At 30.0% G+C, this 14,177-nt stretch overlaps 1 protein-coding gene across 1 annotated transcript; it reads right to left on the bottom strand.

Moving 5' to 3' along the window:
* Positions 1-12,444: 12,444 nt before the first annotated feature.
* Positions 12,445-13,894, bottom strand: LOC107869442 (transcription factor HEC1). Its single transcript, XM_016715978.2, has 2 exons — positions 13,487-13,894; positions 12,445-13,317 (listed from the first exon to the last, which is right to left on the bottom strand). Exons 1-2 carry the CDS (start codon positions 13,581-13,583, stop codon positions 12,683-12,685), a joined length of 732 nt encoding a protein of 243 aa, XP_016571464.2. The 5' UTR covers positions 13,584-13,894; the 3' UTR covers positions 12,445-12,682.
* Between the last annotated feature and the right edge of the window lie 283 nt (positions 13,895-14,177).

Here is a 14,177-nt window from a genome sequence, read left to right as displayed (position 1 = left end):
AATTCTTAAAATCATCTACCCCACCCCCAATACCCTATCACCCCGACACCCCCTACCCCACCCCAACCCCCAAAATTCAATTATTTTAAAAAGTATTTCAAAAAATTTTCTTAGTCCATCCCCTAACCCATGTCCTACCCCCATCAGCCCTCCTTTCAAAAACAATATGTACATTTTATTAAAAAAATTTAAATTTTTCTCTTACCCTACCCTCCCCCTCCCCCAACCTCAAAAAAAAATAAAAAAATAAAAATAAAAAATAAAAAATTAAAAGAAATTTCAATTTTTTTCTTCCCCCTCATTTCCCTACTCTGACCCCCAGCTCCTACTAACCCCTCTTCCCTCTCCCGCCTCCCCCCTCCCCTACTGCCTATTCTGACACCCCCACCCACCCGCCTACCAAATCCTTTCCCAAAAAAAAGATTTAATTTTTTTAAATTTATTTTTTAAAAAAGGATTCTAAAATATATTTTTACGCTTTAGCTAAACACTAAAATGTATTTTTTGAAAAATATTTTTTCATTCACCAACCAAATACTAAAAAATATTTTTCATCCACCAATCAAACATAAAAAATAAGTAAGAAATTAACTTGTTTCATGAAAAATATTTTCCTTCATACCAAACATACCCTTAGTTAACATACAATCCCACTTTAGAGACGTCCCATCGGCATAGGTAGGATATGGTTGCACAAATTATAGTCTATTTAGTGAGCCCAAATGAATGCATCTTCGAAATTGAACATTGAGATTTGGGTTAAGTGGACTCACAACTAAATGGGCCTATGCTGTACCATGGAATTAGCGGACTAAGCTTCATATATTGGGCCTTACTTTTTCAGGCCTTCTATACCAGATCCACTTAATTTTTCTTTCGTGAAAAATGAGTAATATTAAACACAATATATATTTAATAAATAAAGGATCAATTAAAAGTGTTAAATCTAAAAGAATTTATTTTATTGATTCGGGGTAGCGGTGACAAAATTTGCACATAAGAATATGATCTGCTCAATTTGGTCAAGTTTGAGCAGTCAATCGGCCATTTATTAACTCAATCCAGCTTGATCCATCCAAAAGTTGGATTTGACTAAGTTTGTAGTCCAAATTGATATATAAGAAGCATTATAAAAAATATTTAAATACATGTTATGTAGAGCTATAATAAAGAAGAAAAAAATTGTACTTATTTTGTTTAGTAATTAAATTAGAAATAAGAACACAAATGAGGAAATTGAATGTTAGTAAACACTTAACGAGTTGAATTATGACTCATTTTTTAGCTCATCTTAGACAAGTCCACCTTAACATATATAACCTTTGACAGAATTGATCAATGACCTTTATTGATGCAGTTCATTTTGCCCTGCTTAAATTTGACCCAAATATATCCCCTAATTCGGGCCAACTGGCGTTTATGAGAATATGAGTTACTTATTTTATTTTCCATATTAGATTAAAGAAACATAATGCATCCAAAAATGTTCTACAATTTAAAATTATTTTTTCTTTCTCTTTTAAAATTTAATAAATATATGTAGGAGTTGGGAAGATTGTAATGGCGATGGAGGCAAAGGGAATACGTTGCATCTAGCACAAGGGACAAGCAGAGAATTTAGGAGTTTGGATGCATTAGATGAGTTTTGTCCTTTTCAATGTTTAAAAAAATTAGGCCCACTAAATTCCAACCCGACCAACCCATTTATTCTTTTTAGTTTCATCATTCATTATCGGAAACAACTGCACTACCTCACCTATGAGGTAGCGGTATAAACTGCGTACACTTAGGGATCATTTGATTGGGAAAGAGTTATCCCGGGATAACTAATATCGGAAATAGTTATCCCACCATGCATGTGGTATAACTTAATCCATCACTATGGAGTAAATGATGGGATAAGTAGTCCCCAATACTAACAAATACTTCAAACCAAACACGGGATAAAATAATCCTTCCTTTTATCGCGGGATTATTTATCCCTTATACCTCACACCAAACAACCTTTTCTTTTTCAAACCCTATTTGATTAGAATATACTGAGTATGTTATTATTGTAGTTTCATGATTCATGAACAAATAGTGAAAGGGTGATATCGTGTGTTCGTTGAAAAAAAAAATATCGTCTGTTCTACCTCACCTTCGAGGCACTGGTAGACCCTACTTGATGAAAGTATACTGAGTATATTATTATTGTAGTTTCATTATTCATGAATAAAATAGTGAAAGGATGAGATCGTGTGTTCATCTCATTTCAACACTTTTAAGTTAATAGAGTAGTATATCTTTATCTACCTAATTATATCTTGAAGGCACCTTTCAATGTGCTATGTATGAGTTTACTTTTTTTCTCCTTTTATGGGTCGAACAACTGCAAATTCTTTTGAATAATGAAAGTCAATAAAACACAAACTTAAAGTGTTAAACCTTTACCTACTCTATTATCATGTAAAATTACGTCTTTCTCATTGAAGCGTTTAACAGGGTCGGCTCTACATAGTGAAAAAATGGGCAACCGTTTTAGGCCCTTAAATTTGAGGGACCTTATTTTTTTATTATAATAGATTATAGGTTTTTTATAACAAAAACTACTAAGTACCATTCGTAGAAAAAATAAACTTCTTATATAAAAGTAAATTTATTAGAAGTTTGATGTAATAAGCTTTTAAGTGCTATGTATCAAGAAAGAATAAATACATTAGTTATATTAACGAAAAGAATTATTAGAAGAAATCGACTATAAAAAAATATTAACAACTTTGCATCTCAAAATATCTAAAATATAGACTTTCTAAGAAAATAAATATTTATTTTTTAAAAACAATTTTAAGCCTCGTTCAATTTTTGTCTTAGGCCATCAAAGTGCTTGAGCCGCCCCCACGTTTAAGCAGCTAGAGAATGCATATATTCATTTAGTTAATAGTGTTTTCAATAAAAAAAATTGTCAAAATAAAGAAAACAAAAAGAAAAAGGACTATTTTAAGTAAGAAAAAGTTTTGACTTGGCTCTGTAACTATACAGTTAATTTGGTAGATGTGAAGAAAATAGGGAAAACGCAATTGACTTCTAACTACATGAGATGACATTTGATTTTTTTATTATTATTAAATAGATGACAAAGTTCTTTTTATTTTATTTTTTTTCTTTTGGTTGTTCTATGTTTTGTTTTGTAGTGAGAAATGCATTTTTTTTCCTTTCAAAAATGGCATGTTCCTGGATTTATCTTCCATGCTATTCTTTATTAGAAAAATCAATTTCCCATAAGACGCTAAAAATTTATATCTGCTTCAATCTTTTATTAATATTTGATATCCGAGAATTAATTTTTCCAAAATGCTATATAATGCTTTAATTTCTTTTTATTTATTATAGATTATTTACTTTGTTTTTCACAAATTATTTTGATATACGTTAATTGACGTGAGGATCTTTCGAAAACTACCTCTCCATTTCTCTTTTGTCTTTTCAAAATATAAATTAATGATTAGATATTAGAATACAATGTACCAGGATTGGAAGGCATCATTTTGTATTGGCAAAAGAAGCTTCTTCTATATTTAGTATAATGTTGGGACATTACTGAAAAGCCTCACATGGGTTTTTCATCTTGTGCTTTGACCACTTTAGGTATTTTATCTTTTCTCTATTAGATAAATATATAAAATTTAGGCCAAAGTCATCGACAGACACTCACACTTCTTTAAAAAATTTACTTAGACCTCTTAACTATGATCTGTACCTATCAGACCCCTAAATCCTCCAAATTTTGATCCAGTTGAACATTTTTTTCTCTATCAGCTAAAAGTTCAAAGTGTGCGTTGCACACACGCGATGAGTAAATTATTGAAAAATAATTCTAAAATTATTTTAAAAATAAAAATAAAAAATTGATTATTAAAAAAAATTATAAAGTTTTTTAAAAAATATAAATAAAAAATGTCATTGAGGATCTAAATTATTAAAAATTATTTAAAAATAAAAATAAAAAACTGATTATTAAAAAGAAATTATAAAATCTTTTAAAAAATGAAAATAACAAATGGCATTGAGGATCTAAATTATTAAAAAATAATTATAAAATTATTTAAAAAATAAAAAGTAAAAAACTTATTATTAAAAAGAAATTATAAAATTTTTAAAAATAAAAATAAAAAATTGCATTGAGGATCCAAATTATTAAAAAATAATTATAAACTTATTTAAAAAATAAAAATAAAAAACTGATTATTAAAAAGAAATTATAAAATTAAAAAAAAAAATGAAAGTAAAAAACTCCCCACCATCCCCCAGCCCCCCACCCCCAGCATTCATCTTCTTCCCCCCACCCCCGACGTTGCTCTTCTCCATTAAACTTTTCTGTGAACCTCAAAAACACACACACACAATTTTTGTTTAAATCTACTTCAAGAATTTAAAACGGGGACTAGAAGAAAACCATATTTATTGAAATTTTTCATAAAATGGTGATATTAATGGAGAAAAAAGTGATCTTTCTTGTAATTTTTCAACAAAAAAGTGATCTTTATTGTAAAAATTTTCAAGGAATGGAAAAAAAAGTGATGTTTGTTGTAATTTTTCAAGAAATGGTGATACTAGTGGAGGAAAAAAAAGTGAATTTTGTTGGAAATTTTCAAGAAATGAAAATAATTATGGTGAATTAAAAAAAATTTGTTCATGTGAAGACGCGGGATTAGGATGACGACGAAGACGGGGGTGGGGTAGGGTTGAAACGATAAAGACGCGGGGTGGGGTTGAAGACGCAGGGGGTGGGGTGGGGTGGGGTGGGGTGCTGTGAAGAAAATGACATAGGGGGTGGGGTGCTTTTTTTAAAAAAGAAGTAAGAAATTATAATAATTAAAAATTATATTAATAAATAATTTAATTAATATTTTTTGGGCCCCCTCAGTGCCACTTGGCACATTTCAATTTGTAATTTAGTAAAAAAAAAATTCTCACGCACCTACAGCAAGTGCATTGCATGCGCAGTGCCATATAGGCAAAAAATACCTAATTGGATCAAAATTCGGGGGGTTTAGGGGTCTGATAGGTATAAGTCATATTTGAGGGGTCCAAGTAAATTTTTGAAACAAATTTGAATGCCTATCGATGACTTTGACCTAAAATTTATTATACCACATACAATATACGCATATATACTATGTACTTGTTAACTTTAATTCAGCATATAAAATAGTATATCATGTATGTATATATATATAGTATATATTAGAGTGCAATGTTCCTAGATTTGATAAGGTTGGGTGGGGATATGGATGAGAGGAATAAATGGCTTTTAGTGAAGCATGATGCCTTAGACACAAACATTACCTTCTTTGGATCCTCCCATGGGAAGCACACCTAACCCTTCTTTCTCCTTTAATTCAATATTATGACAATATTAATCACGTCTCAGTCTCAAATAAGTTATTTAACTATGAATGAATTACGTCTCAAATCCATCAAAAGAACGCTTAGCAAAAATGTCACTTATAGATGAACATTCCATCTAAAATTCCAAATTTGTAGGATATTTTCGTTGAAAATTGACTGATTTCGAGTAGTTGTCATTCATATTTAGTATTATACCAACCTGATATATCTATAATATAATATATATATATATATATATATGTGTGTGTTTAATATATAGTTTTCTTTTTATTAATCTTAGTTGAATAATATACATTATCATCTCAAAATTTATCGGTGTTCTCTTTTTTTAGGTATAAACCGGGTATGAGGAAGGTTTTCTCTCTCCATCACCCTTAATATCTTTTTCTCTCTAAATAAATGATCAACACCGCAAACAAATACAACAATAATATCCAATATATTTTTATGAAGTGGAATCTGAAAACAACGCAAACAAATTAAAAATTAAAAACACCAATCTTATCATTGATCTTAAGGGTGCATTACATTTGATAGATTTTCTTTTTGGTGGATTGCGCATTTGATTGATAGGAAGTTGTATATAGAATATTGAATATTGGAGGTGGGGGAGATGATATCATTTTTTATGGAATTCTTTTTATTTTATACGAGTAGAAAAGATAATTATAAGGGTTTAATTCACAAATAATATAATCACCTTTTAGCTTTTATAAATTATAATTGAAAAATAAATATTGTCATGCAATTTCCATTTCCGCGATGACATTCCACGATAGGGGTTCATGAAATTTTATCGGTGAGATTTGAAACTCCAATAATATTTTTCGAAGATAAGGAGAAAAATAACTTGCGGGGGCTATTTTGACCCATATTGTAAGCCAACATGGCAACGAATTGAAGTATTGAACCAAAAATACGTAGATTATTGAATCATAAACAGCTAAAATATATTGTTTAAATCACAAGAATTTTTTTATCTCATGAAGTCCATTATACAATAAAATCTTGAAGCCCTAATACATAAAATATGCTTTTAACTATGACCATGCTAGTTCCTAATTTTTTCCCCCTTTTCTTTCTCTTTGGTGAGTGTCGGTGCATGACTTGATGATACACTTTAATTGAAATTAGTGACCATTTTATTTTATGATACTTTGCAAGAATTGACTCTTTGAGTTTTGGTTTCTATATCAAATGACTATTGATTTTAATTTTTTTTTTTTATATATAAGGGATGTAATCATGAATAAGTTAACATTATAAAAAACTATTTTTTGGGCTTTTGGCAAACACTTCAAATTTTCAAAAAAAATTGCTTTCTGCCCAAACTAAGTGATTTGTATTTTCTTGTACTTGACCAAACAAACTAAAATGTCACTCCTTTTGTTGCAAATAATGTGATATTACTTTTTTTTTTTTTGGTGTGTGTGTGTTGGGGGTGGGGGGCAGTTAAAATGTGATATGGCGAGAACAAATACAATGTATAAGAAAGAGTTTTAAAATATGTCATAGAATTTCTATGAATATTGAAGGTTTTTGCATTTGACATTTCATAATATTTGTACAATTATAAATTCTTCTTATTAAGGATAAAATAAAAAGAATAAATTTGTTTTAAAATAAAATAGATAGTTTTTCTAAACTGTACTGCTAATTATTAGTAAAAGATTTAAGTAATATTCATGTAAATATAAATATAGTGAAATTTACACTATCAAATCATTCATTACCTACTAATATAATAAGTAACATATATATCTGATATTGAAGATTTCAAAACCCATGAGCTCGCACTATTTTAACGTACTCTCAAGGAAATAGTGTGTAGAGAGTAACAACTACATAATTAATCATTAGTCCAATAAAAATATTGACATTGCTAATGCAAATTGCAAAGGAACACAACAAGAAAATTAAATAGTAGGAAGGTATATGAGGTGGAAAGCCATGTAGGAAAAAAGATTGACCAAATAGATTTTTTTCACGTGGCAAAGGGGGATGAAGAAAGAACGTCACCATGAGCATCTAATTAAAAATGTATAGTAATAACAATAATAATAATAATTTAAAATGTATAATAGTAGAAAGTAATAATAAGTGTAAATAAAAGAGCACCGCATATTGTCAGTGTTTTCACGTGGTTTTCTCATGCATTTTCCCTTCCCTCATCCCTTTGTCCCTTCTTTTTCTTTCATTTATTCAAATCTCATCATTCTAATTAATTAGATAAATTTACAAAATAATAAAATATTTAGTATACTTTCGTGAGTGGAAGTGAGAAATCGAATGTACCCAAATTATATTCCCAAAAAGATTGTTTTCGATATAAAATAACATACACAATAGTTTTTCAAGTTATGATGAACCCACGTTTAATTCTCGTCGAAATTACATGTTAGATATATTTATCCCTTCGTGTATTAATTATCTGCATAGTATAAATGTTAAATCGTACTATCATCTCAATTAAATTGCTAAAAGTCAATCAATGATGGTGACATAGTTTGATCGGCTATGAAGTTTAAGAAATAAGAAAATATTTGATAATTTTTATTAAAACATATACTTCTAGTATATCTTTAATTAAGTGAGACCTTATAAGTGGAACCAATAATGATAAATATGAAATTGTGTCTTTAAATCATTATCAAATAAAGAAAAATGATATTTTTTTGGAGATAAACAAAAAAGAAAATCGCGACACATAAAATGAGACGGAGGAAGTAACTTTCACCATACATTTGAATAAAGGAATGAAAATGAAGAGTAGGATTATTATAATTTATGGGATCAATATTTTACTTCTTTGATTCAAACTTATTAAATTTTAAATTAATAACTTATAAATAATTTAATAAATTCTTTAGTACAGTACATGGAATTTAGATTAAAATTATTAAATTTCATCGAATTCGTAACTAAGAGCTAACTCGATGGCTGGTTCCATCCTTCGTGTCGATAATCAATTACCAATTGATTCGAATAAGCTATTAATAACAATTGATGAATTTATATTGGGGAGTTAAGGGAACTCAATACATAAAGACCAAGTTTTCTTTCTTCTAAAAATAATTATTGAAGTAAAGAATTAAGAAAAATGAATTGTAAAACGAGCAAAATAGATCTTATTGAATACTTATAGACAATATCACTGGAAAAGCAAGTCCTTGATAAGCGCTTTCAAAATTAAAAATATTTGATCATGTACAATATATAGATCATACAAGAATTATAGAATGGTGATAAATGGATAATAAAATAAGTTGTTAAAGTAATATGTTAAATAATGTGATCATCAGTTGATTTAACGGTTTAAATTGTTAGAAGAATGATATTCTTAGTATTTAATTTTTAACCCAAAAGTGACATCTGAGTTAGACAAAAACAAATGATAAGACATGCTTCTTTTAACATTCATTCTTCAAAGAAATTAATTTTTGATTCTTTATTATTTTTTCTTCACATGATCAAATCTAGTAGCTAAGCTAGTTAATAAGATAAAATGTTTAGGATAAATTATCTTTTATTTTTTTTGGTAGAGGCACGTGATGAAAAACATCAAGTTGACTCTTATGATGAAGTAAATTTGACAGCTTTGATGAGTTTCCATAAGTCATATACTATATGGGTAATGGGAAGAAAACAAAACTAGAAAATTGTGCTTCAAGTTTCGAAGATAAAAATACCTTTAAAGTAATTGTTGTGTGCATCGATCGGTTCGGTTCGATTTTATGTATTATCAGTTTAGTTTATCGACTTTCAGTTTTTAAATATGCTAAACCAATAACTAAACCAATAAGTTATTTTTATCGGTTTTTGGTTTATCGATTTTTAGTCCTTAACGATTCGGTTTTCGATTTAATCGATAAGAAAATACTCATAAAATAGAAATAATAGTAACTTACATGAAAAAAACTGAATCTTAGTTTGAACTGAATGTTGTTAGGAGAAATTAAGAATTTGTATAATTGAAATAATAAGTTTGTTAATTTGTAGAAATTAAAGAGAAATTAAGAAAAATATATAATAAGTCATATATATATATATGTATGTATATATATATATATAAATATATTCTTATTGGGTTATCGGTTTACCCAATAACCCAATAAGAAAAAATCGAATCGAACCAATAATCCGATAATTTTTTTTAATAAAATCATTGAAAAATCGTTAACCCAATAACAATAAACCAATAACATTTTTAATGGTTCGGTTTATCGTTCGATTCGGTTTTTGCACACCCCTAGTACAAATTTTTCATTATTAATTCTTTCATAAATATTAATCCTTTATCTTTTACTTTCTCCATCCATCTTTACTTGTCTACTTTTCTATTGACATAGGAATTAAAAAACAATAAATGATAGGGTAGCTGTACCGTATCACCATTTGAATATAATAAGTTTAATTCTTTGAGAAATACATTAGATAGTAAATTCTATTCAATGCTAAGGGTAAAAAGAGTAGACATTGGCAAATTATACATTATTTTTGCAAATTAAACAAGTATCGTTAGATATTCAAAATAGAAAGGTAGAAAAGTAAAGATGGACAGATGGAGTATTTACTATATTAAAAGCAATTATGTGACAAGAAAGTTACAGATTAAGTTGTGGAAACTGCTTCTTACAGAAATATACATTAGATAAAACTGCTTGCAATTAGACCATTATGATTGTAATGATCGGATAGAATAAGCAATACCACACAACAAAAGAAAACAAGAAGAAGACACATAGATTACGTGAAAATTCTTGACTAAAAAAGTCACGGACAGAGGAGGAGAGTTTACTATAATGGAGAGGAGTATAATAATAAGACGAAAGTATGATCAATGGCGTATTTTTGTTACGTCCAAAACGACTCACTAAATGCACTTATATAATACGTGCGTACAAATAAATCCTAAGCCCAAAAACATATAGGTACATATCGGCCCAATCCCTCCACTACCATCACAGACCCCACAAAAAATCACAAGCATGGATCGCACCGCGAACTTTCCAGGGCCGGATCAACAAAATTCGGGTCACAAACTCTAACAATGATCTTTCCTTTCTCCAAACTAGGGGTGTGCATCGGTCGGTTCGATTCGATTTTACGTGTTATTGGTTTGGTTTATCGATTTTCGATTTTTAAATATGTAAAACCAATAACCAACCAATAAGATATTTTCTTATCGGTTTCGGTTTATCGATTTTTGGTCCTTAACCGTTTGATTTTCGATTTAACCAATAAGAAAATACTTATAAAATAGAAATAGTAACAACTAACATAAAAAAATGAAATCTTAATTACAGCCAAAACCTACGCAATGCATTTTAGTTTACAAAAATCTTCAAACTTGAACTGAGTGTTAGTTAGGAAAAAAATTGAATCCTAATTGTTGGAAGCTATAAATGCTTCAAGCTTTTTATTACGATAATAGTCGAACTTTATATTGTACCTTTGTTGCCCTGAATAGGTTAATACTTTGTGAATCACTGAATTATGAATTATTGTGCATATAATTTATATACATACACATATCTATATATATATATATAGAGAGAGATTGATAGATAAAGAGAGAGAGGGAGAGAGAGATTTAAATATATAACATAAATAGGGATAAAACAATAACTTAGTGTATCCTTCTTGGGTTATCGGTTTAACCGATAACCCAATAAGCTAAAACCGATACCGAACCGTTTACCCAATAAAATTTTTTATAAAACCAATAAAAAACCATTAACCCGATAACTCAATACCAATAACCCAATAACATTTTTATCGTTCGATTTATCAGTCGGTTCGATTTTTACACAACCCTACTCCAAACTCCGCATATAGAGGAAACTGTAGTACATCGGGTTGCCCCACTAAAAATATCATGCATTATAACTCCATAATTTGCTTGTGGGAATTAAAATGACCACTAGTTTCAACTTTGGCATGCACTTAACTTAAGCTTTCTATTCGTCAAGATAGTGAAGGATATTATGATGGTCCAAGGCAAATAATAGTCCCAACGTTGTTGTATTTCAAATATGGGAACCAAAAAAGCCCTACAATTGTTCAAATTGGGAACCAAAAGACCCCTAAGAAAACTGGGGGTATTTTCAAACAAGGGCCTACAAGTTGTCTTTCCAAGGGGCATGACTTGCTATTTGACCTTCAGTGTATATGTACAACCAAAGTCCTAAATGGTCCCTTTTCTCATCTTTAATTGCGCAGGGACCGATTCACATAACTTGTTAGGGGCAGTTCGGTGCACAAAGTATTCCGCGCTCATGCTGGGTTCGTGGAATTGTCGCACCGTAATGACGTGATGTGATATGAATGCAACATTATTAGTGGTTTTTTACATGGCTTGAATCTGTGTGACCTGTAGACCACACGGAGACAAATTTACCGTTGCTTTCAGAAACTTGTAAATAGACAAAATATATACAAAGAAAACAAAATCCTCTTCAGCATATCTCGTTTTCAAGATGCTGCAAAGTAATTTGCACAGGGCTATTGTCAACCAACAAAAATGGTTTCAGTTTAATTCTTTATACATCTCAATAAGAGAGTTGAAGCTATAATTAAATAAATAAGTATGTGTTCTCTGATCGCTGAAATTTTAAATGAGAAACGCGAACAATTTAATATGATATCGATCAAAGCAAATAGGTATATATTTGAATTCGGGTCTCAGTGCCGCTCATTGTCAAAAGAATTTAACTTGCTTGGCCTTTGAAAGAAAAATAATTAGGCCCTCACACGGAGGAGCGTGTTGAATATATAATTATAAGAACTCCTAAAAATATGTACTAATATACACTAATTGTTTCAACTTTTAGATAAGATGAACGCATGAGTATCTGATTTCCACTTTGAGGCTCGATGAATAATTCGTATAGGGAAGTCCTACTTTGAGGATAAAACGCCCATCAAAGGCGACTCTAGTCCGGAACATTTTAACATAAAACCTCTAATTAAAGATGAATAAATACTTACCACTTTATAATAGTCCTTCGTGATTGATGATCAGATAATTAAACATATAGAAAAAGAGATCGATACTACAAGGAACATAAAATTTTATTAACAGATCGATCAATAATACATAGGGGCTCTATTACTCTATATACCATGGTTATAATAATATAGTATCAATTATTCTTCTACCCAATACAGCATGCATGGTAAGCACTTCCTTTTTCTAATTTACAACCCCACAAATCCAATTTAATACTAACACAAGAAAGAAGAACTAGTACAATTCTTTCTTTTTTTCTTTCTTTTATAATCAAACCAATTAAACATCTGCATATTGTTGAATATTTTGATAACAACTTTTTGTACTCACAGGTAAATTATAATTCCCACTTAAAGACATTGGTACAGGGAATCCTAATCCTGCAGCAGCAGTACCATTAGATGGCCTATTTGCACCTGCCCTTTCCAAAGATTGTACTTGATTTTTCAAGAATTTCACATAATGAATTGCTTCATCCAACATTGATGCAGTGTCCATTTTTGTACCTCCTGGTACTAATCTTTGTAATATTCTTATCCTTTCACTTATCCTTTCTCTCCTATGACGCGCCGCGACGCTTTGTGGATCAGTCGATATTTTCACGTTCCTTCTCTTTGGTGGTTTCACTGATTCTGGGTCAATGTTAATTGGCTGCATTGCTGCAATCCTGAATATCATCTCCCTCATTGCTGCCATGTTGCTCCGATTCATAGAATGCGAATTAAATGCACCAGAATTGGCTAAGAAATTTGGATTTTGATGCATTGGAGGAGAGTTTGTGAATGAAATAGTAGATGGCATGTTGAGGAAATTAGGTGAATTTTGGTCAAGTTGATGGTAATTGTAGTTGTTGTTGTTGCTGTTGCAACTTCCTTGTGGACTAAACTCCATCACTGGCAATTCAGAACTGTTACCTGTCGACGAGACATAATATAATTTAGTCAGTTAGAAAATATATATTTTCTCCATGTTTCTAGCATCATAATATAACTAATAAGTTAAAGAAGATATTTCTCATTGTTACTATGAAACGAGTATAAAGCTGTTTCAGATAAGATAGTCACACAATTTAACGTTACTGACCAGTGGTAAAGTCAGGAAATTTGTCCAATTGCATCATAAGCATCATTTCCATTTGATCTTCACAACCTGCTGCTGATTTGAGCATATCAATATCCATGACTAGTATTATTTTTTTATTTTTTTGTAACTTTAAATCACTCACTTTTATAGATGATTGGGTTATTGGGACAGAGGAATGGGTAAGAAGAAGAGAAGGAAGAGTAAACTGTGAGTTTTATCTGAATGTTGCAGTGAAATGGTACAACTACTACAGCTAGTAGTACTGCTACTAGCTAGTGTTTTTTGGTGTAGCTAACAGGTTGGGGAGAAGTGAAGAAATTGGAAAAGAATAAAATAGTGATATTGGAAAAATGGAAACAGATCATCTAAGCTCCAGTGGGGAATTGAAGGCTATATATAACAAGTCGTTTTATTATTATATAGTGAGTAGTATATATTTGATATTTTTGATTTGATATATATGCTGCTCTAGCTAGCAGATAAATAATTCAGTAAGAATATAGTACTGTTACCAACTTTTATTATGTCATCAAAGTTGGTAAACTCTTTCCCCTTCCTGTATAATACACTTTAATTTAAGAAAAAAGAAAACAAAAACATAAAAAAAAACACACAATCTTCTCTGCAGACTTACAGCTAAGATCTGTTGGAACAAGTTATAATTTTGTTTATAATCATTACGCATTTTTCA

Source organism: Capsicum annuum, chromosome 4 (genome assembly GCF_002878395.1).
Source record: "Capsicum annuum cultivar UCD-10X-F1 chromosome 4, UCD10Xv1.1, whole genome shotgun sequence".
In the NCBI taxonomy this organism is placed as follows: Eukaryota; Viridiplantae; Streptophyta; class Magnoliopsida; order Solanales; family Solanaceae; genus Capsicum; species Capsicum annuum.
Note: the sequence above shows the minus strand (reverse complement) of the source record. Positions and strands in the feature narration are given on the sequence as shown.